The sequence below is a fragment of the Lentinus tigrinus genome, assembly GCF_003813185.1.
Source record: "Lentinus tigrinus ALCF2SS1-7 unplaced genomic scaffold L226scaffold_4, whole genome shotgun sequence".
Taxonomy (NCBI): Eukaryota; Fungi; Basidiomycota; class Agaricomycetes; order Polyporales; family Polyporaceae; genus Lentinus; species Lentinus tigrinus.
This window is the reverse complement of record NW_027137913.1, coordinates 554901-579734: the sequence shown is the minus strand read 5'-3', so window position 1 is coordinate 579734 and position 24834 is coordinate 554901. Positions and strand designations below refer to the sequence as shown.

Here is a 24834-nt window from a genome sequence, read left to right as displayed (position 1 = left end):
TTTAATCTTTTCGTCTGTCTGGGGTGCGTACGAGGATTGTTTTTTTGGGATCGTCCCAAGGAAAGATTGCATGGCACCGTTGATCTACATTGGGGAAGGGGTCGCAGACATGTATCGTGAGTATGTATGTATAAGTCCGAATTCTGGTGTAATGGGAAAACTCGAGCGACTACAAGCTCCTTCTAATTCTCGAGTAACGCGATTTGTATCATGAAGCCTGAGGCCCCAAATTCGCCATTATCTGCACGGCCACGGGTCACAATTCTCTAGCATAGTTCCATCAGTACGCATCATTGGGACGCAAGGTTACAGTTCATTCAAATCAGTGTGCAGCATGGCTTGCAATCATCACATACATAAGTACAACGTCGCAATCGTACGGCAAGGATAGGTCCGCCACAGACTCAGTGTTTCTCGTCATATTGCCCTTCGCTCAGTGCATTCAACTCGTCCTCCTCTTTGTCTAGACTTCGGAATTGGATCCAGAAGATTGTGCCGGCGACGAACGCGAGGACGGCCATGACGCCGTAGTTCCACTCAAGGAGCGGATCCGCCACGAGCGGGACGAACGCCTCGCCGATGGCGGCGGAGATCGCGCTCATGAACAGGAACACGGACATGACGACCGAGCGCATGTTCTTGGGGGCTTTCGTGAACGCGTATTCGAGACCGGTGATGGACGCGAAGATCTCGGAGAACGCGATGAGCACGTACGAGCCCGTCTGGACCCACACGTTCAGGTCGGCCGTGATCGGGTGCCCGTCCGCGTCCTTGCAAGTCGAGACGTACCGTCCGCACGGGTTGCGTTTGTAGATGTAGTACTGCACTACAGTAGCCCACACCATCGCCGCGGTGCCGGTGTAGAAGCCGAGCGTGATGCGCTTGATTGGGGAGAAGTTAATGCCAGCACGACGTAGGGCGGGGTAGATGATGATGTCGCAGATCGGGATGAAGATGATGAGCGCGAAGGGGTCGAGGTTGGAGAGGACGTCGTTAGGGACGCCATGGGTGGCCATGGTCGCTGCCTGCGAAGTCAAGTTGTTGTTGAGCTGGTTGTAGGTGAGCCCTAAAATGCGGTTCTGTCAGCGAATCGAAGAGGTGAACGTGTGGTGCGAGGACATACACCAGATAGGGTAGTACAGGAAGACCTTGCACGCCTTGAAACCACGCTTCACTTCGTCAACCCATTGGTCATCGAAGGTCATCCAGGAAGGGCGGTCCTCGGCCTTGAAGTGGCTCGGCTTAGCGGACTCCCAGAAGTCAGCCGAGTTCATGTTCTTGAAGAGCGTCAACGGGTTCCACGACCAACGCCCCTTCATCGCCGTACGCCAGATGCGCAATGCCTTGGAGAGTACAGAGCCTCGAGGAGGTGACGTGACGTACATGTTGCGTCCGAAGAACAATACGAGGGGGCAAAGGAGGAATACGGCGGTCGGGAGGGTGTACGCGAGATAGAACCCAACATACTAAATAGATTCAGTCAACTATACTTTTACTTTGAGAATCTCGTGGATAGTCGCGGACGTACCTTCTCCGAGTAGGCCATGCTAATCTGCCCGATGAGGGCGCCGATGTTGGTGAACAGGTAGAAGTACATGTAGATCCTCGATGTGGTCATGATGGGGTCAACAATAACACGCTCGCCGCTACTTGTTTGACCAATGAATAGCTTCGTGCGCTTATACTGTTCCGCAACCAAGGGCGACACATTTGCCTTGAACCCTCCCGTACCCAGGCCCATGGTGATGATTGCGATGACGAAGCATGCCAGAGCACCGTGAGACTTCTCAATGACTCCGGGAACACTAGAAACGATGAGCAGGATGTGCCCAACGATGGCGATACCGACTGCGACGCATACGGTCTTGTAACGACCCCAGTATGTGTCGGCAATGTACGCGCCAAAGAGAGGGATGACATAGACCCTGAATACAAGAATGTCAGATCGCAGCACTTCACGGGCACACGCGCGACGTACCAAAAGGTGTTAAAGGTGCCGAGACCAGTGGAGGCGCGCTGACCAAGACCGAGTGCGCCTGCCTGCTCGACATCTGCACCCGTTCGCGAACCTGGAGGGAGGGGCTGCTGAAGGAAGTTCGTCTGTTTGGAAGGTTGTCAATACTTTGGCGTGCAAATTCGTGTATGCAAACACTCACAAAGACCACCGTAGAACCATAGTACGAGAAACGCTCTGCCAGTTCGCAGAAAGCGATCACTACGGAGCGTGATTGAGTACACCGTCAAGGGTAACCGCAGTGGATAGTACTCACAGTATGCGCTGATGGGCAACCTGTCAGGCACTCGGCGCAGTGTCTCCTTCTCCTCCTGGGTGGGAAACTCGAGGCCGTCGTGGATACCGTCGAGCTCATGCTCCTCACCCGAGTGCGGGGACGCAAGGCCCTTCTTCTCCAGCTCGAGTTCATCGCGCTCGGCCTCCGCGAGTCCAGCGAGGATGTCCTTGTCGGTTTGCAGCCCAGCCATGTTGTTCGATCGACGCTGAACCGGGTACGGGGGGTCTGAACGGACCTTCAAGGGAAGTCTCGTGGAGATGACGGTCAAGAGAAGACCCAAATCTTGGGGAAAAACGAGTGAGTTATATTGTTCCCGGGGTAGTCTCGAGCGCGCAGGTTACCTCATCACATGGGGAGGATGTTCCAATCACATAGTGCAGGATGCGGTGTTATCCATCAACGAAGCATATGGACCACAGGCCCTGAAGCTTGGCAAAACCAGAGGAGGAGATCTTGCGGTCCCACGCACCTGATCTCCACGGTACAACGTCCAGGCGTTTAGATACCTTAGATCACCGTCGGGCGGCTGGCCGGTGCCGCCCAGTCGGAAAATCTCGGGCTCGCTTAGCCCGCGTGCTCCTGCTGTGGCGTCGTGGTTATGCGATGCTTGAAGCTTTTCTTGTGTATTTGCTCACCGTGTGACGAGGCTTCTGCGGTGCATAAAGGCTGCAGGAATCGGTGCCTCCCAAACCCGACCCCTTGCCACATGCAACGGTTTGTGTGGGCTTGACACCGGCACCGCTTTCAAGTTTTGGCGACCATGGCGCAATTCCGGAAGAGGATTAGACCGACCACACCATGTGCAGCACAAGTGACGATGTGCTCAAGATCCGGAAATTGAAGTGGATGACGTCTATAATAATATAAATCTCACCTGGAGTGGTATGTCAGTTGTATTGACTGTTGAGAGTGTAGACGATGCAGACGCTGAAGGACATACCGTTTACATTGTCTCTTGCAAGTGCTACTCAGAGGTTGTGCATAGTTGGTTTTAGGACAAAGAGGTAGGAGGGGATACTGACGAGCATGGCGCTCAGCGATCGTAGTCATTTGTGCCCTTACAGTACACTCAACCGTGGTAGATACTTGCCACCGACATTAGTGAGTGGACTCAGTAGAAACGCCAGTCGCGGACGCGCCGGGGAGCGTCACCCTGAAAACCATGAATTGGTTGTCGACATCCAACCCCGCGTCGAATGGCTGGCCCAAGGAGATACCTTGGGTGCTGATAAAGTCGTTGTCGGCCTACACGTACCATTGAAATTCGTCAACCAGATTAACACAGCGGCGAGTCATCACCACTTACCACCGTGAACAGGAAGAAGTCGTCGGGGAAGTCGGGATCAAAGCATGGTGCGAGCGCGAGCGACTCCCACTTTGCGTCGATGAGAGTCTGGTCGGCGGGCTTGCCATTGTGCAAGCCGAACCTTGCAAGCTGCGTGTCGTCGATGAAGCTGACAAAGGACTCGTAGGTTCCCGGCGTGATGCTCTTGTCCAACTTGCCCTTCTTAGCGATTGGGTTACTCGGGTCGTCAAACTTCGACCCGTGTATGTCCGTTGCGCTGCTTATGTCGAGAAGGTCCGCTTGCCTGAAGATAGCAGATCAACATTAAAAATAGTACCAATAGTAATGGAACGCACTTATATGCAGAGTTGTTATCGTCACCCCCATGTCCGTCTCCATCGCGCGAAAGCACAAGGAAAACGTTATCGCTAACAAAGTGCACTTCACTGGCAGCGAGCGTGTTGCCTTTCTTGTTCTGCGGCAGAGGAACGACCCACTCGCCCACAACCGGGGGGCGGGAGACGAGAGGTTGGCTGATGTCAAAGGCGACCAAACGCGTATAGCGGGAGGTTGACTTGTCACTGCCTCCATCCTGGATCGTCGCGGATTGGAGAAGCGCGTAGAGGGTTGTACCAGTCGAATCGACCGTCAAGCCCTCGAAACCTGACAAGAGGCGCATGTAGTCAGCTTACACGTGGACGCGCCAATGAACAGCTAAGTGACCTTGGTTTCCTGCGCGACCAGTGTCGGGGTCGGTATCGGATGTGAAGTTGAGCTTCCCGTCAATGAACGGGAGGATAGCTTCCGGTGGTTGCAGAGTCTCGATGAGGTCGCCCTCGGAGCTGAACAGATAGATGTACGGTCCGTATTCGTCGCTGGTCCAGAACCTGAGGTAGAGAGTCAAGAGCGTCACGACAGTGTCAGTTCGGCGATACGCACGTTCCGTCGGCATTGAGAACAAGACCCTCTGCATCGAGAGACATGTGCTCGTTTGTTTCAGCTATTGGCAGCGCCGGGTCCGGAATCGTGACATTGTTGTTTGATGCCTCTGCGGGCCGCACGGCAAGGGCGTCCAGACCAGTGGTCTTCTGGGCATTACGCTCAGTATAAAGTAAGGTGTTCCGGTAGGTGAGCTTGAGCGTGCCCAACGCGTCATCAAAGTCAAGGTTGTCTGCGTCGTAGTATGGCGTCAGCACAAAGTCGATCTGGTGCTGCCGGCCTTGCCAGTCAATGGTGCCGTCCCTATCAGGATCGACAGTCAGTATACTCATGGTCAACAATGATTAGAGATCCCAGATGTACACGTTGAAACCTCTGTCAGGTTGAGTGATGAAAGTACCGTCAAAGGAACCGTTCGAGTTCTGCGAGAATGAACCTCTCTTGAGGGCGATAGCACTTCCGATACCTCCGAGCGTATCCCCTAGCATTGATTGTCAGCAGCCGCTAACTACTTTGAGTTTGGGAAGGAATTCCACCTGTGGATTCCGTAAAGTTGGACGGAATAAGTCCGAAGGCAACCAAACCCTATTCATCAAATTAGCATCAGTAAACATGCCGACGAAAGCTGAGTGGTGCTCGCGAACCTTATTGACGTACGTCTTGCCGGCCAGCTTCACATCCACAGCAAAGGAGGGGTCTGGCTCAGTACGGCTCGAGCAACCCGCCGGCAGAGGATGGCCGAACGAGACTGCAACCTGAAGAGAAAGAGCCGAGATGACCCACAGGAGAACCATGGCGTGCACTGACGTCGGGAGTGTGATCATCGTCGGGGTTATATATACTGAGGATCCTCTCGTGCCGAGATGCGAAGGCGACAGCCATACAGGCGTTGCCCTGCCACGGATGTAAGTGATGCGACCATGCGGGTTAAGTGACTTCTGCGCACGTTCGTCGCCCCATCGGCGCTTCTTCCACAGACCAGGAACGCGGTACTGCGAGCACCGACAGGTCCGCACATGCGGTTTTGGCACACGACCGTTGCTTTCGGCTGTAAGCTTACAGTTGAAGCAGCTTCGCCGCTGAAAATAACGCCAGTGTGTTTGGTAGACGTCAGCCGAGATGGCAGCGGATTGCCATCCGGCAGAACTCTAGTCTGACAGACTTCGGGCAGGTGGACGACGGACAGGCGAGCCTATGTATACGTGGTGTTAGTGCGGAACATGACGCGGACGCCATGGCTAGACGTCAGACCCACCCACATTAAACCCATAGACAACAGCACGCGGCCCGACTAGCTGTAGTATACGATACCTTGGTAAATACAACCGCATAAGCTCATGGTGGACAGAGGCTGGTCGAACAGCTTTGAAAAAGCGAATCATGTCATGATGTCTGTGCACGAGGGATCCGTGGCACGTTTGTAGTTGGGTAGGGAGTGGGTATCATGGTGGTCGAGGGGGGAACGTCTAGACGCCCGGTCTTGCATCGCCCGAGGGGGCCGAGTCCGAGTCAAAAGTTGATTTGTATGTAGCCCTCCCCACAGTGTGATCTATGTAGGCTTGCCGCACATGTAAGAATCGCATTCGATTGTGTATGACCCAGTACTCATGATCGCCATTCTGTCGTTGTCAATATCAGGAACTTCAAGGAGGTCGGGCCCTTTGTCAGGAGCACTCCTAGCGCTCGGAGGTTGCGCCATCGACATCTTCACCTTCCCACCGCTCAGATGGTGTGGTAGCATAACGTGTTGTGTCTGGATATCGCCAGCCTGTTTGTGCTTATCTCGTCTCTCGCAAGCATCATCGTCTATCATCATGAGCAACCCGGAGAGCGAAATCCCTGCCGAAGTCGTGATTCCTCCTCTCGACCCCTCTTTACTCACATTGACAGACGAGGAGAAAACGTTCCTGAAGCATGCGATCTCTTCAGACGAGGTCGAGGTCCAAGATCGTATTATAGATGTACAAAAGAGGTGAGTAGCCATAGTGGAGTCCGAGTACCGAGTCTTCCGGTTAGATCTAGAGACCTACTGATCCACTGGACACAGAGCTTAGTATGCTGTTTGCTGTTCGACATAGATGGCTTGCTGACCAGAATACCTGGATGCAACATCAGCGACAAGTATCCTTATCCATGCATACGGGGCTTCCACTTTGTGAACCTCTTCATGGCTCGCAACGAGATCTACCCAAGCGTCGTCGCGGCAGGAAAGACGGGCAACACGCTCTTCTTAGATTTGGGGTGCATGAGTGCGTGTATGATCGCTTTTCGATGTGATCTCCAGATATACTCACTTCATCGACTGCAGTGGGGACGGACGTCAGAAAGCTGGCGTACGATGGTTATCCCGCCTCGCATATTCTCGGATGTGATCTCCGGGAGGAGTACATCGAGCTGGGCTACACACTCTTCCGCGACAAGGATACATGTCCCATCAGATTCTTCGCATCTAACGTTTTTGATCTGCCTACCTCACCGCCGAATACCGAGGCCGAGGCAGGCAAGTCTCTCGATATCACGACAGTGGCCGACCTCTCACAACTATACGACTCCTTGACCCACATCTACACCGGTGCCCTTTTCCACCTCTTCGACAAGGAAAGCCAGTTCGGGCTCGCAATTAGGCTTGCTCGCCTTTTGAAGCGCCAGCCGGGGGCCGTGATCTTCGGCAGGCACCAGGGCTTGGAGCAGGAGGGGTACATTGATGACCATCTTGGCAGGTACTGTGAACACCGTCTGGCTCGTGCTTCTCACTGACCCGTCCCTCTCTCTGATCCTACAGGAACCGATACGGACACTCCGAGAGCTCATGGTCGATGCTGTGGAAGGAAGTCTTCACCGAGGTCGAAGGCGACTCGTTCACAGAGAGGATCGTGGTGAAGGCGCGTCTTACCGAAGGGTTCAGCAAGAATACTTTCTTGGCGTCAAGGAGGACGCATATGCTGTATTGGAGCGTCCAGATTGTGTAGAGCAATCAAGGCTAGGCTAGAAAGATACATCCATGCTGCCGATACACGCCATTGTGGGATGCTCTGAAGTAACCGGCGATCTCGAGTCGACTGATAGCGTGGGTGAGCCCAGAGGACTCCTCCGGTGTGATCGCAGTCTGATTAGATAGGAGGGAATATCTCGTGTGCGATGACTTCATCAAACTGCAGGGGAAACGCCGTCGCGCTTCAAGAACGCTGGCTGAGACGACCAAATTGGGGGTCTTCTGGTGTGGGCGACTCCGGATGAAACGAGGACGCCACGCAGGCCGTTGATCTTTCACCAGTACCTTGTCGAATGCGGAGGAACGTCATTAGCCATCCGAAGCATAGTGACCATCCCGCTGAGCGTCGAGAACTGGATGCCTGGTCAGCAACTCCGAAGGCCACTACTCAATGAAGAAGACTCCGACTCACCCCGTTACCGATGAACACCTGCGCCCGCTGTGCAACGAGCATATCTACGGCCTGCGCAACATACTTCTGCTCCGGGTTCAACATCAGGTCCCTGCTGCTCGAGATATGCGTCCACTCGTGCTTCGTACGCATGGCTGCTTTGAGCTTCGACACCCAAGACGGAGACCCGTTCGTCATGATGTAGACCTGCGAGAGTCCGCGTCCTTCTGCCGTGCGTCGGACCTCCTCAACGCGCTCGACGATCGTATCGATGTCTGGGAAGCAGTGGCGAGTATACAACGCCCCTTTATCGTGGTCGGAGATGTCGTCCGGGAGGTGCCAGTGATCAGGGAGAGAGGGGAATGAGTTGAAGCCTGTGAACCCGATCGAGCGGCGCGCGAGGACGTCGAAGCAGTGGCCTTTGAAGTCTCCTCGTCGGATATGGAGGACCAATAGACCAGGTATCGCAGTGTACCGCGCCAGGCCATGAGTTGAGGAAGAAGAAAGCGGAGGCTCGAAAGGCGACGTAGGCGAGATCACCTCGCGGTTGTTGTCGAACGCGAGCTCCACCAGGTGAGACCAACTGAAGTCTTGCACGATAGGCGACTTAGAGAAGTGAGTCCAGATGTCGAGCAGCCGCCCGGCGTCCGCGAACAGGCTGCATCCGGGGCTGAGAAGCGTATACAGGCATCACAGAGACAGACTCACTGCTCGTCGAAAATCTCTGGGGGACTCAACTCTATCTCAACACACCGGTGAGGCTCCATCTTGTCAGTCCAAGCTTGTATCAGGGCCCCCGCGGACGGGTCCGTTAGCGCGTCTTTGACTTCGGCACTAGGGATTATAGTGCGGTCTTGGCAGACTTCATAGAAGTATTCTGGTATGACTGCACGAGGAACCTGTGAACCGGGAGGGAAGTGCCCGCCCACGATGGGACCTGCAAGTGAAGATAAGGTGAACCATCATCCCACCTAAGCCCGAAGTCGTCGGGACTCGGCCTGCTATTGTGCTCACCTCGTATCAGTGCAGTCAATGGTATTCTCGAAGGGATCAGTTTCAGGTTGTACACCGAGTAATCCGACTCTGCCCGGCTCCACGTGTAGTTGTCGAAGACAAACCTAGCAAGCGAACGGGTCAGTTATCCATCAAACTCCGAGCACTATGATCTCAGCCTCAGCCAGACCGTGACGCTGGCTGTGCCACGGTTGTGCAACATCAAGGATTCGACGCTCACGCTCTATTTGTCCTATACGCCAAGTACGCGTTCAGAAACATCTCCTGCATCGCGTTGCCCCAACCGCACTCTGTTGCGACGTAAAGTCCGTGGTCAGCGCATCACGCCTACGGTAACGTAAAACCCGCCTTGCATCATCCCGCAGGACTAGAACGCAAGCGGTCAGTCACTCACTGCTGGCATGATTTGCGACCCAGAGGTATCGCCCATGTCGTCCCTCGGGCAGCGGCAGCGACGCATCGTGTTGCGGGAGCGCGAGCTCCGCCTGGTGGAACCTTGTGTACAGCGGAGGAAGGGGATAGTTCAACACGTAAGTGATGGCTGTTACGGAGGCGGTGACAAGCAAAGCAAGGACCAGGAGGACCGTCCTCAGCCGTCGGCGGACGGCCAGGACATGGAGGCAGGATCGCCAGGTGCTGTGCGAGCCTTTAGGTGAAACCGAACGAGAAGAAGAGGTTGGAAGGAGGTCGTACGGCGCCCGCCCGCGGTCCACAGTAAGCCTCGAAAGGATGTCAGAGAGCGACCTCGAGGACATCGACCAGCCTGAGGACGCGTCAGAAGCAAATACACGGCGAAGCACGGGAAGCAGCTGGGAAAGGAGGAGATGGCGACACGAGCGGCGACGAGCTTATTTGTCTTTTGGAGCCTGCATTTGAGTTGGAGGCTGTTCTGTCAAATCCGAATACCGAGCTGACCATCACGATGTGTTATTGCACCCGCCATGTCTGGTATTCATCTACTGGAGGGACGCCGGCATGTTGTTGATGCGCTTGTCAATGTATGCGAGAGTCGACAGCGTGGGCGGCAGTGATATGCGTTGCGTTGGTATCGCCCATAGTCGTCGAGACCTAGGAGGAAGGTTTAGCATTTGATCGCTAAAGACTGGTTAGGGTGCTTACCAAGTTGCGCTGTGGTCGGCATTGCTGTAGGCAGATTACCAGCAGAGGCGGCCGCACGATACTAAGTACAACATGAAGACCTGTGGGAGGCGCACACAATGGAGGAGATATGGGTGGGTTCCCTGACCAGAAAAACCCCTGCATCAATTGTCGTGACGTCGTATGCAAGATCAGGCAGCTACGTATACGTACATACTGTTACAGGGGGCGCACTGCGAAACGAAAGCAAAGACGACAACGAAGCCACAAAAGTAAACAACACCACGACGATGAATGGGAAAAAAATGCAAAGTTCGGGGATGCAGATGGTGGCCATGGGGGACGGGGGAATGTGTGCGGGGTATGCATGTGCATGTGCCGAGAACCGAAAAGCGAAACGAATGGAAGTAATGCAACGAGCGAAAACACGGAACGATTGAACAATGATCAAAATGTCACTTATGCAAGTAAGGTCCGCATATCCAGAGAGTCCGAGTCTCTTAATCTCTAACATCAGAACGTACAAACTCTTCTCTTGATGAACATGTGCGTGTGCGCCTTGAGCGAGGGCGGGAGGAAGTGCGTTCGTGTGACCCGACTAGCCGGACCGAGCTTAAACGCTCTCGGGGGCAGGGGTCTGCGGGAAGGAGAGTTCGGCGAACATGCCGTCGAGGCTGGCAAACTGGCGGTCTGGCACCCACGGGGACTGGACCAGGTCGTAGCCAGGCATGCGCACCGAGTCAAGGAAGGAAGCGAAGATGGGCGTGCGCGTCGGCAGGACCGCGCGGGGGTCATCAAGCGGCGCGATGGGCCGCAGGCGCATTCCTGGGTTGAAGGAGGACTGCACCGCGGGGGACTTCATGGCCGCGCGTGCGGCGGCGGGCGGCGACAGCGGTGAGCTGACCAGTCCCAAGGCCAGAAGACCGTACATGAGGCTGCATGCGCTGTCAGCAATCGAGTTCAGTTTGAAATAGCGGTACGAGGGGGCGCTCACCCAGTCTTCTTGCCTGCCCATGAGTCGTACGGGGCCATGCCGATGTCTGCGGCGTACTGCCTGACCGCTGCAGATGGAACAGCGACCTCCTCAGGCTCGGCTGTGACATCGAGGGCAATGGGGGCGCGTGGGGCGCGGCGGGCGCGCCTGGAGAGCGCGAATGAGCCGGAGCCCACTTGCTTGGTTGGGGGCTTCGGAAGTGTTCGGTACTGGCGGGTTCTCGGGGACGCTATGCACGCGCAGACGCAATGGTTTGAGGGCCATGCTACGGTGAAGCAGGATGCAGGCGTACCTAAGATATCGGTAGCAAGTACCTCTGCCGTAGTATCGTCCTCCAGGAGCCTGCTGAAGCTGGCGTCATAGTCATGGGCGGACTTGAGCCAGGCGTGGAAGCTAGAGAGGGTCTTGGGGTCAAGGCCTGAATGCTTGAGGGGGACGTCGATCCCGATGGGGTTAGGGGAACGACTGAGACTGGCGATCTCTTCAGCGATCGTCATTGCGAGCTCTGTTATGGCAGCCTTCTCGAGCGGGGCGACGGGGCAGCGGACGGAAAGCGACGGGCGACGTGCAGCTGGTGCGGGGGCGCGTTCCATAACGTTTCGGGGTGCGGCGGCGAACTTTGCGTTCATGACGGGTGCGTGAGGATCGTGATATGCGATGCTTAGGGTTTGCGTTGCGAAAGTGACTGTAAGCTCCTTGGAAAGAGGAAGGGAAGAACAAGTGAAGTGAAGAAAGGAGCTGTACAATCGACCTGCGATGTGCGAAGAAAAAAGGTGGCCACTTGGATGAAGGTGGGAGGGAACCAGAGAAGGCGGACGCAGGACGCGGGCTCTTGAGGGCGACGGACCGCTCGGTTGTCAGACCGTCGGCGTTGTCGTGGTGTCCCATTGGCCAGTCGTTGGCCCTTGCATTGCTTGCGAGGCCTCGGCGCGTAGCCTATTCCCGGCAACAGCATGATGGACAGAGTCGTCAGGCTGCCCGCTGTATGCTGATCCCACATCGCCACCAACGATCAGTTGCAACTTCTATCATTTCCTCAACTATCACGCAGACTGCCCGAGGACCATAATGCAGCATGACAAGACAGATGGCCGAGGGAGGATGTCGGAATGCCGCCGCAAAGACTGGGACATGGGAGAGTGGACTTGGGTGGGTGCACTGGCAGCGAGGGAGGAGGACAAGAGCGCGTCGGGCAGTGTTCGCACGCGACGACATACCAGTGTTCGGGATTACCGCTTCGGGTATCTCAAGGCGCTCGTCTTCGCAGTGCGCGACACACAGCTCGTTGCTCCTATCACCACGGGTCGTCTCGATACCAGCGGATATTACTCCTCTCCACTTCCCATCGCTCAGTTCTACCTCCGAAAGCAACCCGAACGGAACTGGCTGCCTTCCCTACGTACTTGCACTGTACAGGCCTGCATCACCACACGACCAGGTCGAGGACGATGCCATCATGATGAAAACCATCCACCTGCCGTCTGCGACTCCGAGGTCCTGCACAAGTAGTCCCCACAGTGCGGAACAGGCCTCCCACACATACGTACTGATTGGTTGACATGAGAACCTTAAGCCACAGCGTCCGGCAATCATTAGGATCTACATGGGTGTCCCTGCGCCACCAGGAGACCTCGTAAATGTGTACGTTGGACACTCCAGACAAGACACTTCGCATATAATTAGACACATGGACGCGACTTTGCGACAAGACTTACCGATGTCACGATCGAGTAGAGTCCTCGAAGTTGGTGTGCGGAACTTCGAAGTTCAAAGCGGCTCTGCGGTCACGAACGAGTAGATGGTGTTTTGGGAGCCTAGAGTGAATATGCATTGATAGAGTGGGACTGTTGAAGGACAACCGGCACCCACTGTACTGCCCGAACGCACACTAGCGCAGATCCTGCAGGGGCAGCAATCCAGCAGCGGTGCACTAGAGGGCATTCTTGATGGGTCCTTGGTATGTATGCCTCATGCATAGCCTCGAGTTCCCGATCACAAGAAGGCATCCACAGACTGTTACCTACGATTGTAGCTGCCTCCGCGTTCGCACATCAACAGCACACCGTGGAGAGGCGGCATGACCGCTGTTCGGTCTCGCGAAGGACCGACGGACAGGTGCATCGTGCCATGCGCTGGCGTAGCTACCCGTCGGGATCTGCGCAGCTCGTCAGCATCGTGATGGCTGTGGGGTATGTATAATGACTGACCGCAGGGATCTGCGCAGGCGGCGCAAAGTCAAACATCTGCTCACTATCGGGCCATTTCGCAGTCATAGAACCCGGATCAGTTGCCCGAGTGTGGCACTTCGTAGGCTTCATGACATGGCCAGATGCAGAGTACAGATGAAGTTGACTTGACAGGTGCTAGCCAATGTGATAGCTGTCTGGTTGTGCTTTTGATGCTTCGCGTACCATGATCACTGCACTCGAACTCACGGAGAAGACGTGCTGCTATCTTCATAGACGGATCCAGACGCCGCTATTACGGGCATTCGTTCTCCGTTGACGATGAGGCACTGCAAGAGCTTTGACGGTTGCTTCATACTCTCCTCGAGCGTGGGAGCGAACAAGGGCTGGATCCAAGTAGGAAAGTTGTTGGGTTCGTTATGTGATGACTACGATCGAATAGTATACGCGGCAAACCTCGTAAGATACGCAGCTACCTGGGACTCCTGGGAGAAGTACTGGTGAGCGTAATTTCCAAGTCGACAGGCACGAACCAACCAGAGATCTTATGGACAACAAGTACCGTAACAAGGAAGTGATATGAGGCCTGGATAGCTAATCAAGCACCAGAGCACTTCGAGTCTTCGACCAACCTTGAACTAAGGCCATGGCGGGCGAAAGGGAATGTCAGAGCGCCAAGCAGCCCTGACGTAGCGTGTCACACCCGCCGTATCCGGCACAGTCACGCGTCACCGCCGCCACTTCCGAATCGGGGACCCCCTCGTCGGCGTGCTCGTTGCTCTGAGTCCCGTATCTCCTCCTCCCCGACTCTGGGCATCTCTCTTCCTAGTGCAGGCTTCCTAGACACCCTTGTACGACGATGGCGAACCGCCCGCTCAACGACGATGAGGTCCTCAGCGAGATGAACAAGATGGTATGTCGTCATGTATCGGGGAGAGGATACACATACGCAGGAGTACGGTGCCTAACATACGTATGGACTGCAGCTCGCGTTCATCAAGCAGGAGGCCCTTGAGAAGGCACGGGAGATTAAGGTCAAGGCGGATGAGGAGTTTGCTATCGAGAAGGTGCGTCCATCTACACGACACATGCGCTCCGGAGCGTATGGGGGCGTCCATGAGTGGTGGGAACACGAATAGTTGCTGAGTTGGATGGCACGGCGTATAGGCGAAGCTGGTCAAGCAGGAACAGCAAGCTATTGATGCACAGTTCGAGAAGAAGCGCAAGGGTGCCGAGGTTGCACAGAAGATGTACGTCTCGTCCTCCTCCCATCCATCCTCGCCCGCTTCTGACCTCTGTTCTCTCCCTGTCTCCTTACGCAGCGCACATTCGACCCTGACGAACAAGTCCCGTCTGAAGCTGCTCCAGCAGCGCGAGGAGCACCTGCAGGACCTCTTCCAGACTGCCCGCGAGGAGATCGACGCGCTCGCAAAGGACGAGGCCCGCTACGTGCAGTTCCTCGAGGGCGTCATCGTGCAGGGCGTTCTCTCTTTGCTCGAGCCCGAGGTCACCGTGCACGCGCGCGAGGAGGATGTCGACGTCGTGCAGCGCGCTGCGGATGGCGCTGCGAAGCAGTACAACGAGATCAGCGGGCGCACGGTCAAGGTGTCCGTGAAGGCGACGTTGAGCAGCGATATGTGAGTGCTATCTTCAGGAATTGGTGTGTTGATGGAGTAGAAGTTTATGGGGATGCGACACAGTGCTGGTGGTGTGAAGCTGATCAGCGGTACGGAGCGCATTACGCTGGACAATACTCTTGATGAGCGGCTACGGTTACTGGAGGACAGGGTATGTGTCTACCGTTGTCTGAGTATGCTCTATGTCGCTTATCCCTATGTTTCTGAACTAGATGCTTCCCGAGATCAGGACGGACCTGTTCGGTACCAACCCGAACCGTAAGTTCTACACATGAACGTGCCAAGCGATATACCCGAGCTCAGATTGTGCGGACTGTGCAATGAGCACGCGACTTGTACATATATACTCACCACTGTCCATGCAATTTCACGCACGAATGGTCCGTGACATGATTTTCAAGACCGTGCACCAGGATTCAATGAAGACACCGGCCACGACATGTACAAACACTTCGTCGATGCGGCATATTGCACATCTAACGTACATCCGCCCATGAACATGCTCCACTCCCAGTAAATACCAATACTCAAAAGTCCGTCAGAACAATCCAACCAAGTCCGCGAACGGATCCTTCCCCTGCTGTCCTGCCGCCGGCTGCGCCTGCGGTTGTGTCTGTGCATGCGTAGGCTGGAATTGCTGTTGCTGATGCTGTGGCTGCATCGGCTGCATAGGTTGCCCAAAGTAGCCTGGGCTCTGCGGCTGCGGTGGAGGATGTGAGGGCGTCGACGGGGTGCCGAGACGGATGGAGCCCAACGGCGCTCCTGACGAAGGCGAAACGGTCCCCGCACGAGGTGGCTGCCCGCCCATACCCATACCCATCATCGGAGTGGGGGTATGGTATATCGGCGGTGTCTGAGCCTGTTGAGGCTGGGTGGACATGCCCATACCGCCGAAGCCCATACCCGCGCCCATCGCGGTGTTGGCGGACTGTGCGTACAAGCTGCTGAGGTTGCCCATGATGTTCGGCGCGGGAGCGGGAGATGTCGCAGGTATAGATGCGCTTTGTACGGGTGCGCTCGGCCCGAACAAGCTCGCGAGCTCGTCAATCCCGCCCGCGCCTCCTGCGGGGACAGCGGACTGCGCTGGAGCGTCGTCAAAGTCGATGAGGGAGACCGACTGGGAACCGCTAGGGCCAGCGCCGTTGGAGAGCTCCGGAGGTATGGGGTTCGCTGCGACGGTGTAGTCGCCTTTCTTGTATGCCTCGTATCGGTTCAATACGGTGTTGATCTGGTCGTTAATCTGGAGGTAGGTATCTGAAAGTGGAGTATGAATACGTGATAGCGGTGAAAACAATCGCGTTCCAAGGCCGCGACGCACCTAATGACTCAGGATCATCTGTCTCGGCGTTAGATATCCACTTCTGAATCTTGGGCCGCGCGTCGCGCAATATTGAGGCTACTTGCTATTGGTCACGGATCGTCAGCAATGACTGAGAATGAGCATGTATGCGAACTTACGTCGTACACATCGCCCTGCACGAACTTCTCCCCTTTCGTGGTATCGGCGTTATCAAGGATCTCATTCAGCAAGATCACCTTGCTCTCGAGCTTGTTCAGCTCGGTCAGGGCTTGTGTGCGGTAGTCCGGCTTCGCATCAGGATTCGCGCCGGCGAGGGTCTTCATCAACTCCTGTGCAGCTGCGAGGTCCCGAGGAGTACCTCTCCGGATGAGTTCTTGCAGCTTCGCCTCTTGTGCTTCTCGATCCTCGGCCTCAAGTTCATCGGCGGATTTGATATTCTAACGATTGCGCCGTTTGTTGAGGAACAACTACATCCATTCTAGTCGTGCAGGGACTCACCGAAGCAGAAGAGCCTGCTGACTGTCTTGGCACATCTCGGAAGCGGTACCCCTTGAACGTGAGCAACCTATGCATGTCGCGAATATTGCTAAAGTCATCCTTCCAGCGCGACTCGACGCAGATGCCCTCCTTCCAATTGTTGATGAGATCCAGGATCTTCTGCATGACCGGGCCAGGGAACGGCGGGGGGCGCTCGGGAAAGCGGCGGACGAGCTCGTTCAAGAACTCCTTCGTCGCAATCTGTAGCTGGAACGCGTATCCACAGGACTGTACGAGAGTCTCGAGAAGCGCGAGGGCGAGCATGGCAATGTGCGGATTGCGGTGGTTCACCAGACGGGCGATAGTCATGGCTGCTTCGCGCGGGCTATGTGCAATGAATACTCTCAGTCGAGCATATCAAGCAGTCAAGGCTGTGTACGACGCACGTATTTGCCTTCTTTTGGTTGATGTATTCCGCAACCTCGAGGTGGAGGGCATAGTTAGGCTCGCCCATAGTCGGATTGCATGCTCGCGTAATGAGCACCTCGACTTGAGATACATTGGATAGCCATGACGGAGATGATGCGGACAACATCTTGCGACGGTAATGGCGACGACTTCAGACAGCGGGATCGAAGTGAAGAATAGCAGACACGGTGTCCGGGAACGAGCCCGACGTCGAGGAGGAGGGCGTGGCCGTCGAGGGCGGAGGAACGTGGCTGGCGCTCACAATGACGCCCAGAGTTGCGGATTCATTGAGCGACTCGGACACCGGCTGCAAAGGCGAGACTCATACCGTTACTTTTCTCGAGTCGCCACCATCTCCCGGGCCTTTTTTCTCGACAGGCAGCGTCGACCGCGCGGAATCTACGCCGACCTGCGGGTCTACTGCGCATAATATTTATCTGACGATCTCCGGCTATTTGTGTTCAAGGGTGCCCTCTCGAGCTCAGGTTCCGTGCTAGTAGTGGCTGCTCCCAAACTCAGTGGGGCTTAGAAATTCACTACATCGTTCTTGTGTGCGTGACTACCCCTTCGGAATCGGCTGCTTCCACATGCTTACATCCGCATGCTACTGCCTATATAGTCTCGGACTGACGCGTCGCACACTTCCGCCTCTCTCTCTCCGCCACCATGCCTGCTCGGAGTCTGTTACTGAACTGCCCCGCGGACCGCAACGTTATACTCGGAGACTATCATGGAACAATACTTGCAGGTGTGTGCTAGCAGCGTTGTCATATTCTCACAGGCTCTCAGTCCTCACCATCCCTCAGGCTTCCACCAGTACGGTACTATCTCTTGGACGACGTTCTTCCAATGGCTACATGTTCTGTTCGAATCAACGAATAACTGGATTATTGTACGAGGCGACAGGTTCGCTGCAGAGCAGTACTTCCCCACCAGTGCCATCGTGATGCCCGGGAAATACGTTCTGCTAGCTGCAGGCAGGCTTCGTCATCCTGCAGAATCACTGTTCACGCTGAACGGGTCTGCCAGATGGCTCGCCTATGCATATCAACCTGACTCCCAAGCACGCTCGCAGGCGGCAACCGACGCCCACTCGCTCTCAAGAACACGACCGCAAGCTTTCTCGCTTCGTCGACCGCGACGGAAAGTGCATGGTCTATGGACATAGTCTTATGTGGAACGGGCTGCAACCCGCACATATCTTTTCTCGAGCACACATGACCGAGGTACGTGTCCAGTCGGTTTGCGCGCTGCAGCGGGTATTGGCTATGATGTCTGGTAGATTGAACCACGCCCGCTGCAGCTTCCTGTGTGGCCGCTTACACTGGCTTAGTGGAACGCTGGAGGTTATGCTTCCCTCATCACCGACACCGACTGCGCCAATTGCGTGGGAGGAGTGTCGAAGATTGGCTCCATCCAAAACATGCTCCTCCTCAGTGCCGACCTACATAGGCCGTGGGCCGACCACGAGTTTGGTGTCGATCCTGATGTACGTCTTTCTAGCCCTCAGCAGCTTACAGCTGTTCTCAACCTAGCTTTCAAGAACGAGTATCGTATCACAGCGTTCATAGCAGGGCACGACAACATCGTCGGCCGCGTCCTTCGTCTCGACCATATCTCCGATCCTACGCAGCGTCCCTCAGACCAACTCCTACGTGACCACTTCCTTCAAGGCCTTCTCAAGCATGTGAAGGGCGTGGGCGAGCGACAGTGGGACTACGCGCAGACATTTGGCACCGGCGCCTTCGATCTCTCCGATCGCGTTGTCTGGGGCACCGAGGAGGGCAAGGAACGGTTGGAGCTCGAACTGGAGAATCGTTTGTTTGAGCACAGAACGCAGCAGGAAGCCCCGGGTGCCCCGGGCTCGCCTCGTCGCCCCTCGCCGTGAGGAGTTTTGTGCACCTCGCCGTCTCGTCATCTTTCTTCTTGGGTTCGGAATCTGTGTTGTCATGGGTATATGTGTTTCCGCATTTGTATGAGTAGAGTTACTGTATCACTATGCAACAGGCATGTTGCTTTGTTATCCTAAATACGCCTATGGCGTGAGTCCCGCGGTGGTCCAGCTACCATCGACCCAAGCGTCCCGCTGGGGTCTGTACCCCAAAGTTAGTCTCCCCTTCTCGAAGCCGTTTGTGGCACTTTCTAACGTTGGTAGACCAGGATCTGTCAAAACTTCTATGCACTTTGCCAGCGCGCCCCTTCCCTCCGTCGTGGTCGGACTGCATGTAAGAGCCAGGGAACTTTGAAAGTTTCCGAGTACCGGTATGTCTCAAGGTTTTTTACAACCTCATACTTGCCATTGAGCAACCAAGTCGCATATCCAACCCGGCGTTAGTTGGCCATAATCCGAAGTGCTTCCTTTCACGGTTCGGGGTAGCAGGCGCGGTCGTGGCACGATTGCAGATGTCCACGGAGTCTCGACATCGGTACTATTGTAGCTTTTGCCACAAGATCAAGGATGGGGCGTTCTATTTGCAACATTTGAGCCGCGGACGCTGACCCATTGAATGCCTATCTACACAGACTAAACTAATAAGAAGAGCTGGGAAGTAGTCCAGGGTCCTACGATGCATAATTTGCAACCTCCGCGGTTCCATTGGTACAAGTGTGCGCTGCGCCCTCGTTCGCATGGAGATCCACAAGTTGCAGTTGTTCTCGGCCCCTCTGAATGGTCTCCAGCCTATTTCTCTGGAGCACCTTCTGCCACGCAAAAAGGTTCAACTAATAACGCCGCCCCCGCGAAACGAGCCGGCTACTGGGCCCGCGGCCTGTTCTGCCTGCGCACTACAACCTGGAGTTCTGTCCTCGGAGCCAGGTGGATCCCACACGCTCTCAAGCACATTGCTGATCGAGTTTACGGTGACAGAGAGAAATACAACATAGTCTGCTTGCTTGCTATACACCCGAACACGGCCATCCTGCCGTCATCTGGGCCACAACAGCGTTCGCTCTAATGCGCCGCAGAGTGATGCATATTTGCGGCGGATTGCGCTTGCGTCAGCGTATACGAAGCCCGCGAAGTATATAAGATGGTGGGAAGGCCTGGTCTCACAGTAAGTTGAGCTCTCCTCAACTCTCCTCCCACTCCCACCCGTGAATTGTCTGACCTTCCGTCATGTGCCCAGCAGTCGTCACGCAGTATCCCACTTGCTACACTGCATATGCTTTCCTCGAGCCCGGCGGTAAGCTACAGAAGCTCACCGTCCCGTGGCGGTTCCCCAGTCCGGGGGAGATCGTCGTCAAGGTCCTCGCATGCGGGGTATGTGGAACGTGAGTCCAGCTCTCGACGCCTGTTCCTCGACAGTGTTGAAGCTGACATTGCCCTACTACTAGGGACGACATCTGTCCGTCGCAAGTGATGCCTTGCCCTCTTCCGCGAGTCCCAGGCCACGAGGTCATCGGAGACGTTGTTGCGGTGTCCTGCCAGGAGACGCAATGGAAGATCGGGCAGCGCGTCGGTGCTGGTTGGCACGGGGGCCATTGTGCCACTTGTACTCGGTGCCGGGCGGGTGACTATCTCACTTGCGAGAACCAGAACATCAACGGTGCCTCCTTCGGTTCTGCCACGCCACTCGGGCACCTCATGCTAACGTGTTGTCGGGTTCTCACTTAGGTGCCACGCGGGATGGGGGGTACGCCGAGTACGTCACGCTAAGGTCGGAGGCGGTCGTTGCGGTCCCGGAGGACCTCGATCCCGCTGAGGCTGCTCCTCTTTTGTGTGCCGGTATCTCGACCTTCAGTGCGTACACAGTCGGCTACCTAACCTGCAGGGAGGTCTCAACGACATTGTTCCCACAGATGCTCTTCGCAACATGACTGTGACTCCTCCGGAGTACGTTGCCATTCAAGGCATTGGGTAGGTCATCTTTGCCAATCCTCGAATCGCAAGCACTCAGTGTGACTTCCTACGCAGCGGCCTTGGTCACCTCGCCCTCCAGTTCGCTTCCGCGATGGGCTTCAGGACCATCGCCCTCTCATGCGACTCGTCCAAAGAGGAGATGGCTCGAAGCCTCGGCGCAGACGAGTTCATCGACGGCTCCAAAGTTAACCAAGCCCAAGCCTTGCAGAAGTTCGGTGGCATGAAGGTCATCATGTCCACCGCCCCGAACGCCGGCGCAACCGAGAACCTCATCAACGCTCTCGCCGTCGACGGCACCCTGCTCGTCATGGCCGTCGAACCGGAACCGATGAGGATCCCTCCCCGTTCGTCCCCGTGTCCCTGTGCGAATTGCGGTCGGGCAATGCTGACGATGTGCTGCTAGTCGCGCTGCTCATCAAGCGCCTCTCAATCAGAGGTTGGCCGGCAGGCTCGCCGAAGGACGCCGAGGACTGCTTTGCGTTTGTGAAGGCGAAGAAGATCAAATGCTTCGTGGAGCGCTTCCCGTTGACCAAGGCGCAGGAAGCGTTCGAGCGTAGGGAGACGGCGCGCTTCAGGGCGGTCATCGTTCCGTAAGGCTACTGAGACGACACCCCTACCAGTCTTGGCTGCCGGGTCCATAACATCATACTTTCAACCTTGGGATAGTCAGCGGATTCGTCTCTCTTATTATCATGTAATATGAATTTGGGCTTATTACTGGTACGATACTCACCATCACGTTCTATAATATCATTGCGTCCATATGATGAAGCGTGCCTAATCGCTGGAAGGGAAGACTACGCCACCTTGGCAAAGAACTTGAAGTTGTATCTTTGAAATGCATGTTTCACCATCAGCGTGTACTACTACTACATCTGGTGACAAAGAGCGCTGACACACACACCTGCGCGCAGACGCCTGGGCTTCTCCAGTCGTTGTCATCGAATGTTGAGCTCCACTAAGTCCACCTGTTCTTCCTCGAAGTCGCCAGCTGGTCTTTGTCAGCTGGAGGAGCACTCCACACCCCTGATGCATCGCCGTGCACGATGCTCGGGTGGTCGCTGTACTTACCGGCACCGTGCCCGATAATCATGCAAATGTATGGTAAGTTTGGTGACCTCGCAGCTGATGAAGCCTCTCAGGAAGCCCTCCGACGCGATTTCAAGTCTTCGCCTCGTCTCATCGTATTGTCGTGGTTCCGCAAGCTATATAAACCTGTGGACTCGGAGGCGGTCTGACAACACATTCCAATCCCACACCCCTCCAAATCGCCGTCGATCACACTACAGTGCGATGTCCGTCGACTCAATTAACACCGTCGCTGCGACCCTCCAGTACTTCTCTCCTCCGAAGGATGGATCAAAGGCCTACATGGCCGTCGATGCGGATCCCGTCACCGGCGAGCGCGCCCGCAACTGGGAGAGCATTCCACACCAGGTTGAGATCGAGAACCTCCGTGGCAAGGAGGATACCGTGTCCCTCGACACCGCGGGATTCCAGTTCTTCCGCCGTGCTGTTCAGCACAGGTCTTTCGCGAACACTGAGGTCATTAAAGAGGAGTACTACCCCGAGTCTATCGAACTCGTTAAGGAGATGACAGGGGCTTCTCGAGTTGTTCCCTTTGATCACAGTGAGTCGAATTGACGGATGTACCAGCTACCTGATCAGAAACTGACACATGGATCTTTTGCAGCCATCCGCCGTCGTCGCCCAGGCGAGATTGACGACACTGAGGAGAAGCGCCAGCCGGTGCCTCAGGTACACATAGACCAAACCGCTCAATCCGCGAAGAACCGCGTCCATCTCCACATGTCCGCCGAGGAAGTTCCCAAGCTCCTGCAGGGCCGTTACCAGATCATAAACCTCTGGCGGCCGATCTCGCGCCCCGCGTACGACTGGCCACTCGCACTATGCGACTACCGCACTGTTGCCCGCGAGAATGATCTCGTGCCCACCGCACTGAAGTACGCCGACCGCGATGGCGAGACGTTCAGTATTCTGTACAACCCCAACCACAAGTGGAAGTATCTGCGCGGCATGGAGCCGGACGAGTTTGTGCTCATCAAGTGGTAAGGCAATCAATGCTCTGGCCCTATGACACGGCTGACACGCTCTATAGCTTCGACTCGAAGGATGACGGTGCTACGGCTATCTTCACGCCTCATACCGCATTCGAGGATCCAACGACGCCGAAGGATGCTCCTCTCCGGGAGTCCATTGAGCTGAGGCTCTTGGTCTTCTACGATTGATTGATGCTGCCAGTCTTGTGTCTGACTGAACTTAATCACAATGCATACTCATGGACGGAATATTCTGGTCCGACTGGCATCGCTGACTCGTGGAGGCGTCTTTCTGTATGAACCAGCTGACTACTCTCGGCCGAGGTAGCATGAATGTTCAGTTGGTCAGCTTTGGCTGCCGAAGCGTCGAATGTATACGACTCTCTAAGCCGTGCGTTTCTGTCTGCGTCTGCTCGCTATGCATATTCAGATTCGCAGTCCTCGCTCGGTGCTCGCGCCCGAAGAAGGAAACAGTCGAATGACGACTGGTTGCGTGCTTCTGTATCAGCTGACAAAGCTTCTCTCATCTCAGGTAAGTGTCCCAGGGTATACTCCGTCTCACGGACATCTCAGCGGATTACTGAGACGAACACGGTTGACATCATATAAAGCTCGACAGTGTCCGAAGCCTGAGAGCATCAGTCTCCTGCCACTTTCCCCGCACCACCGCATCTCCCATACGTCCTTAACCTCCAACATGGCTATCGACACCGCCGACACAGTCACCGCCACGCTCCACTACTTCAGTCCCCCCGAGGACGGCTCTAAGCCGTACATCTATATCAACGCTGATGCTTCTACGGGGCAGCGCCAGCGGAATTGGGTGACCGTTCCTCACGAGGTTCAGGTCGAGAACATCCGTGGCAAGGAGGATACCGTCTCTCTGGACACGACCGGCTTTCAGTACTATCGCCGCTCTGTGAAGCATACTACCTTCGAAAACGATGAGGTCATCGAGAAGGAGTATTATCCCGAGTCGATTGAACTCGTGAAGGAACTGACTGGTGCTTCGCGTGCGGTTATCTTCGACCACAGTAAGTAGTCATCACCTATTCAGAGGGCGCGTCCGAACGCCGCTAACGTTATCACATCAGCTATCCGTCGTCGCCGACCTGGCGAGGTTGAGGACACTCCGCAGAAGCGGCAGCCCGTGCCCCAGGTGCACATCGACCAGACGCCTGAGTCCGCGCGGGCTCGCGTTCGCCGCCATCTCCCAGAGGGGGACGTCCCGAAGCTCCTCGCAGGTCGCTTCCAGATCATCAACCTCTGGCGGCCGATCTCGCACCCAGCGTACGACTGGCCCCTGGCGTTGTGCGACTATCGCAGCGTCGACCGTCATAACGACGTCGTTCCCACCACGCTCAAGTATCCGGATCACGATGGCGAGACTTACAGCGTAAAGTTTAACCCCGGGAACAAGTGGAAGTACCTTCGTGGCATGAGTCCCGAGGAGCTCGTGCTCATCAAGTGGTATGTGGTCGCTGTGCAGTAACCCCTAAGTCCGAGTGCTAAATGTTGACGTGTTTTCAGCTACGACTCGAAGGACGATGGTGTCACCGCCAACTTCACCCCACACACTGCTTTCGAGGACTCTACAACCCCGAAGGATGCGCCCCTTCGGGAGTCTATTGAGCTCAGGCTCTTGGTCTTCTATGACTAATTGGTTGACCCCCTAGCCTAGTATCTGGTCCTCGCCCATGGTGTATGTACTACTAGATTGTGACCGTTACCGCTTCATATGAGTTGAAACAGCATACTTCGGCCCGTATCTATTGACGGATGCGCCGCGTGTTGATCCAAACAAACCCTGGCATGGACAACGCACGGTGAGTCATTGGTGCAC

The 24834-nt window shown here is 55.6% G+C and overlaps 11 protein-coding genes across 11 annotated transcripts; 6 read left to right on the top strand and 5 right to left on the bottom strand.

Annotated features, from left to right (window-relative positions):
- Nucleotides 1-404: 404 nt before the first annotated feature.
- Nucleotides 405-2481, bottom strand: L226DRAFT_456393 (oligopeptide transporter; the record flags this gene model as incomplete). Its single annotated transcript, XM_067675294.1, has 6 exons — nt 405-1066; nt 1124-1466; nt 1529-1925; nt 1979-2100; nt 2157-2215; nt 2271-2481. The coding sequence occupies 6 exons, from the start codon at nt 2479-2481 to the stop codon at nt 405-407; spliced, it is 1794 nt and encodes a 597-aa protein (XP_067539619.1).
- Nucleotides 2482-3389: 908 nt separating this feature from the next.
- On the bottom strand, nt 3390-5309 carry L226DRAFT_520113 (uncharacterized protein; the record flags this gene model as incomplete). The annotated part of the gene is made up of 8 exons (XM_067678615.1): nt 3390-3536; nt 3598-3880; nt 3933-4239; nt 4300-4463; nt 4516-4818; nt 4879-4996; nt 5052-5100; nt 5160-5309. 8 exons carry the CDS (start codon nt 5307-5309, stop codon nt 3390-3392), a joined length of 1521 nt encoding a protein of 506 aa, XP_067539618.1.
- A 906-nt stretch (nt 5310-6215) lies between these two features.
- On the top strand, nt 6216-7528 carry L226DRAFT_530884 (uncharacterized protein). Its single transcript, XM_067679963.1, has 5 exons — nt 6216-6487; nt 6563-6568; nt 6631-6764; nt 6824-7235; nt 7298-7528. The coding sequence occupies exons 1-5, from the start codon at nt 6330-6332 to the stop codon at nt 7482-7484; spliced, it is 897 nt and encodes a 298-aa protein (XP_067539617.1). The 5' UTR covers nt 6216-6329; the 3' UTR covers nt 7485-7528.
- Nucleotides 7529-7782: 254 nt separating this feature from the next.
- L226DRAFT_501520 (uncharacterized protein) lies at nt 7783-9834 on the bottom strand (the record flags this gene model as incomplete). Its single annotated transcript, XM_067677839.1, has 6 exons — nt 9307-9834; nt 9133-9202; nt 8913-9016; nt 8607-8835; nt 7920-8556; nt 7783-7860 (listed from the first exon to the last, which is right to left on the bottom strand). The coding sequence occupies exons 1-6, from the start codon at nt 9665-9667 to the stop codon at nt 7783-7785; spliced, it is 1479 nt and encodes a 492-aa protein (XP_067539616.1). The 5' UTR covers nt 9668-9834.
- A 789-nt stretch (nt 9835-10623) lies between these two features.
- On the bottom strand, nt 10624-11633 carry L226DRAFT_567239 (uncharacterized protein; the record flags this gene model as incomplete). The annotated part of the gene is made up of 3 exons (XM_067684001.1): nt 10624-10945; nt 11005-11233; nt 11297-11633. The coding sequence occupies 3 exons, from the start codon at nt 11631-11633 to the stop codon at nt 10624-10626; spliced, it is 888 nt and encodes a 295-aa protein (XP_067539615.1).
- Nucleotides 11634-14049: 2416 nt separating this feature from the next.
- Nucleotides 14050-15261, top strand: L226DRAFT_550648 (ATPase V1/A1 complex subunit E; the record flags this gene model as incomplete). Its single annotated transcript, XM_067682763.1, has 6 exons — nt 14050-14103; nt 14177-14257; nt 14358-14440; nt 14513-14827; nt 14891-14978; nt 15040-15261. 6 exons carry the CDS (start codon nt 14050-14052, stop codon nt 15100-15102), a joined length of 684 nt encoding a protein of 227 aa, XP_067539614.1. The 3' UTR covers nt 15103-15261.
- Nucleotides 15262-15365: 104 nt separating this feature from the next.
- Nucleotides 15366-17329, bottom strand: L226DRAFT_501514 (VHS-domain-containing protein; the record flags this gene model as incomplete). Its single annotated transcript, XM_067677838.1, has 5 exons — nt 17051-17329; nt 16626-16989; nt 16286-16564; nt 16146-16230; nt 15366-16081 (listed from the first exon to the last, which is right to left on the bottom strand). Exons 1-5 carry the CDS (start codon nt 17197-17199, stop codon nt 15366-15368), a joined length of 1593 nt encoding a protein of 530 aa, XP_067539613.1. The 5' UTR covers nt 17200-17329.
- Nucleotides 17330-17410: 81 nt separating this feature from the next.
- Nucleotides 17411-19081, top strand: L226DRAFT_530880 (uncharacterized protein). Its single transcript, XM_067679962.1, has 6 exons — nt 17411-17623; nt 17692-17820; nt 17879-18049; nt 18102-18298; nt 18406-18561; nt 18616-19081. Exons 2-6 carry the CDS (start codon nt 17739-17741, stop codon nt 18958-18960), a joined length of 951 nt encoding a protein of 316 aa, XP_067539612.1. The 5' UTR covers nt 17411-17623; nt 17692-17738; the 3' UTR covers nt 18961-19081.
- Nucleotides 19082-20187: 1106 nt separating this feature from the next.
- L226DRAFT_501509 (GroES-like protein) lies at nt 20188-21535 on the top strand (the record flags this gene model as incomplete). Its single annotated transcript, XM_067677837.1, has 6 exons — nt 20188-20342; nt 20406-20617; nt 20686-20811; nt 20871-20928; nt 20986-21275; nt 21335-21535. The coding sequence occupies 6 exons, from the start codon at nt 20188-20190 to the stop codon at nt 21523-21525; spliced, it is 1032 nt and encodes a 343-aa protein (XP_067539611.1). The 3' UTR covers nt 21526-21535.
- Nucleotides 21536-22224: 689 nt separating this feature from the next.
- Nucleotides 22225-23180, top strand: L226DRAFT_567235 (uncharacterized protein; the record flags this gene model as incomplete). Its single annotated transcript, XM_067684000.1, has 3 exons — nt 22225-22561; nt 22625-23000; nt 23051-23180. The coding sequence occupies 3 exons, from the start codon at nt 22225-22227 to the stop codon at nt 23178-23180; spliced, it is 843 nt and encodes a 280-aa protein (XP_067539610.1).
- A 390-nt stretch (nt 23181-23570) lies between these two features.
- On the top strand, nt 23571-24758 carry L226DRAFT_479784 (uncharacterized protein). Its single transcript, XM_067676858.1, has 3 exons — nt 23571-24025; nt 24086-24461; nt 24522-24758. Exons 1-3 carry the CDS (start codon nt 23689-23691, stop codon nt 24649-24651), a joined length of 843 nt encoding a protein of 280 aa, XP_067539609.1. The 5' UTR covers nt 23571-23688; the 3' UTR covers nt 24652-24758.
- The last annotated feature ends 76 nt before the right edge of the window (nt 24759-24834 follow it).

Excerpts from the sequence above, each read along its gene's own strand:
- L226DRAFT_530884 (XM_067679963.1), top strand. The coding sequence starts at position 6,330 with ATGAGCAACCCGGAGAGCGAAATCCCTGCCGAAGTCGTGATTCCTCCT. Across the intron at positions 6,765-6,823 it reads CTTAGATTTGGGGTGCATGA|TGGGGACGGACGTCAGAAAG; the intron begins GTGCGTGTATGA and ends CATCGACTGCAG. Across the intron at positions 7,236-7,297 it reads ATTGATGACCATCTTGGCAG|GAACCGATACGGACACTCCG; the intron begins GTACTGTGAACA and ends CTGATCCTACAG.
- L226DRAFT_530880 (XM_067679962.1), top strand. The coding sequence starts at position 17,739 with ATGCCTGCTCGGAGTCTGTTACTGAACTGCCCCGCGGACCGCAACGTT. Across the intron at positions 17,821-17,878 it reads TCATGGAACAATACTTGCAG|GCTTCCACCAGTACGGTACT; the intron begins GTGTGTGCTAGC and ends ACCATCCCTCAG. Across the intron at positions 18,562-18,615 it reads AGTTTGGTGTCGATCCTGAT|AACGAGTATCGTATCACAGC; the intron begins GTACGTCTTTCT and ends CTAGCTTTCAAG.
- L226DRAFT_479784 (XM_067676858.1), top strand. The coding sequence starts at position 23,689 with ATGGCTATCGACACCGCCGACACAGTCACCGCCACGCTCCACTACTTC. Across the intron at positions 24,026-24,085 it reads TGCGGTTATCTTCGACCACA|CTATCCGTCGTCGCCGACCT; the intron begins GTAAGTAGTCAT and ends TTATCACATCAG. Across the intron at positions 24,462-24,521 it reads GAGCTCGTGCTCATCAAGTG|CTACGACTCGAAGGACGATG; the intron begins GTATGTGGTCGC and ends ACGTGTTTTCAG.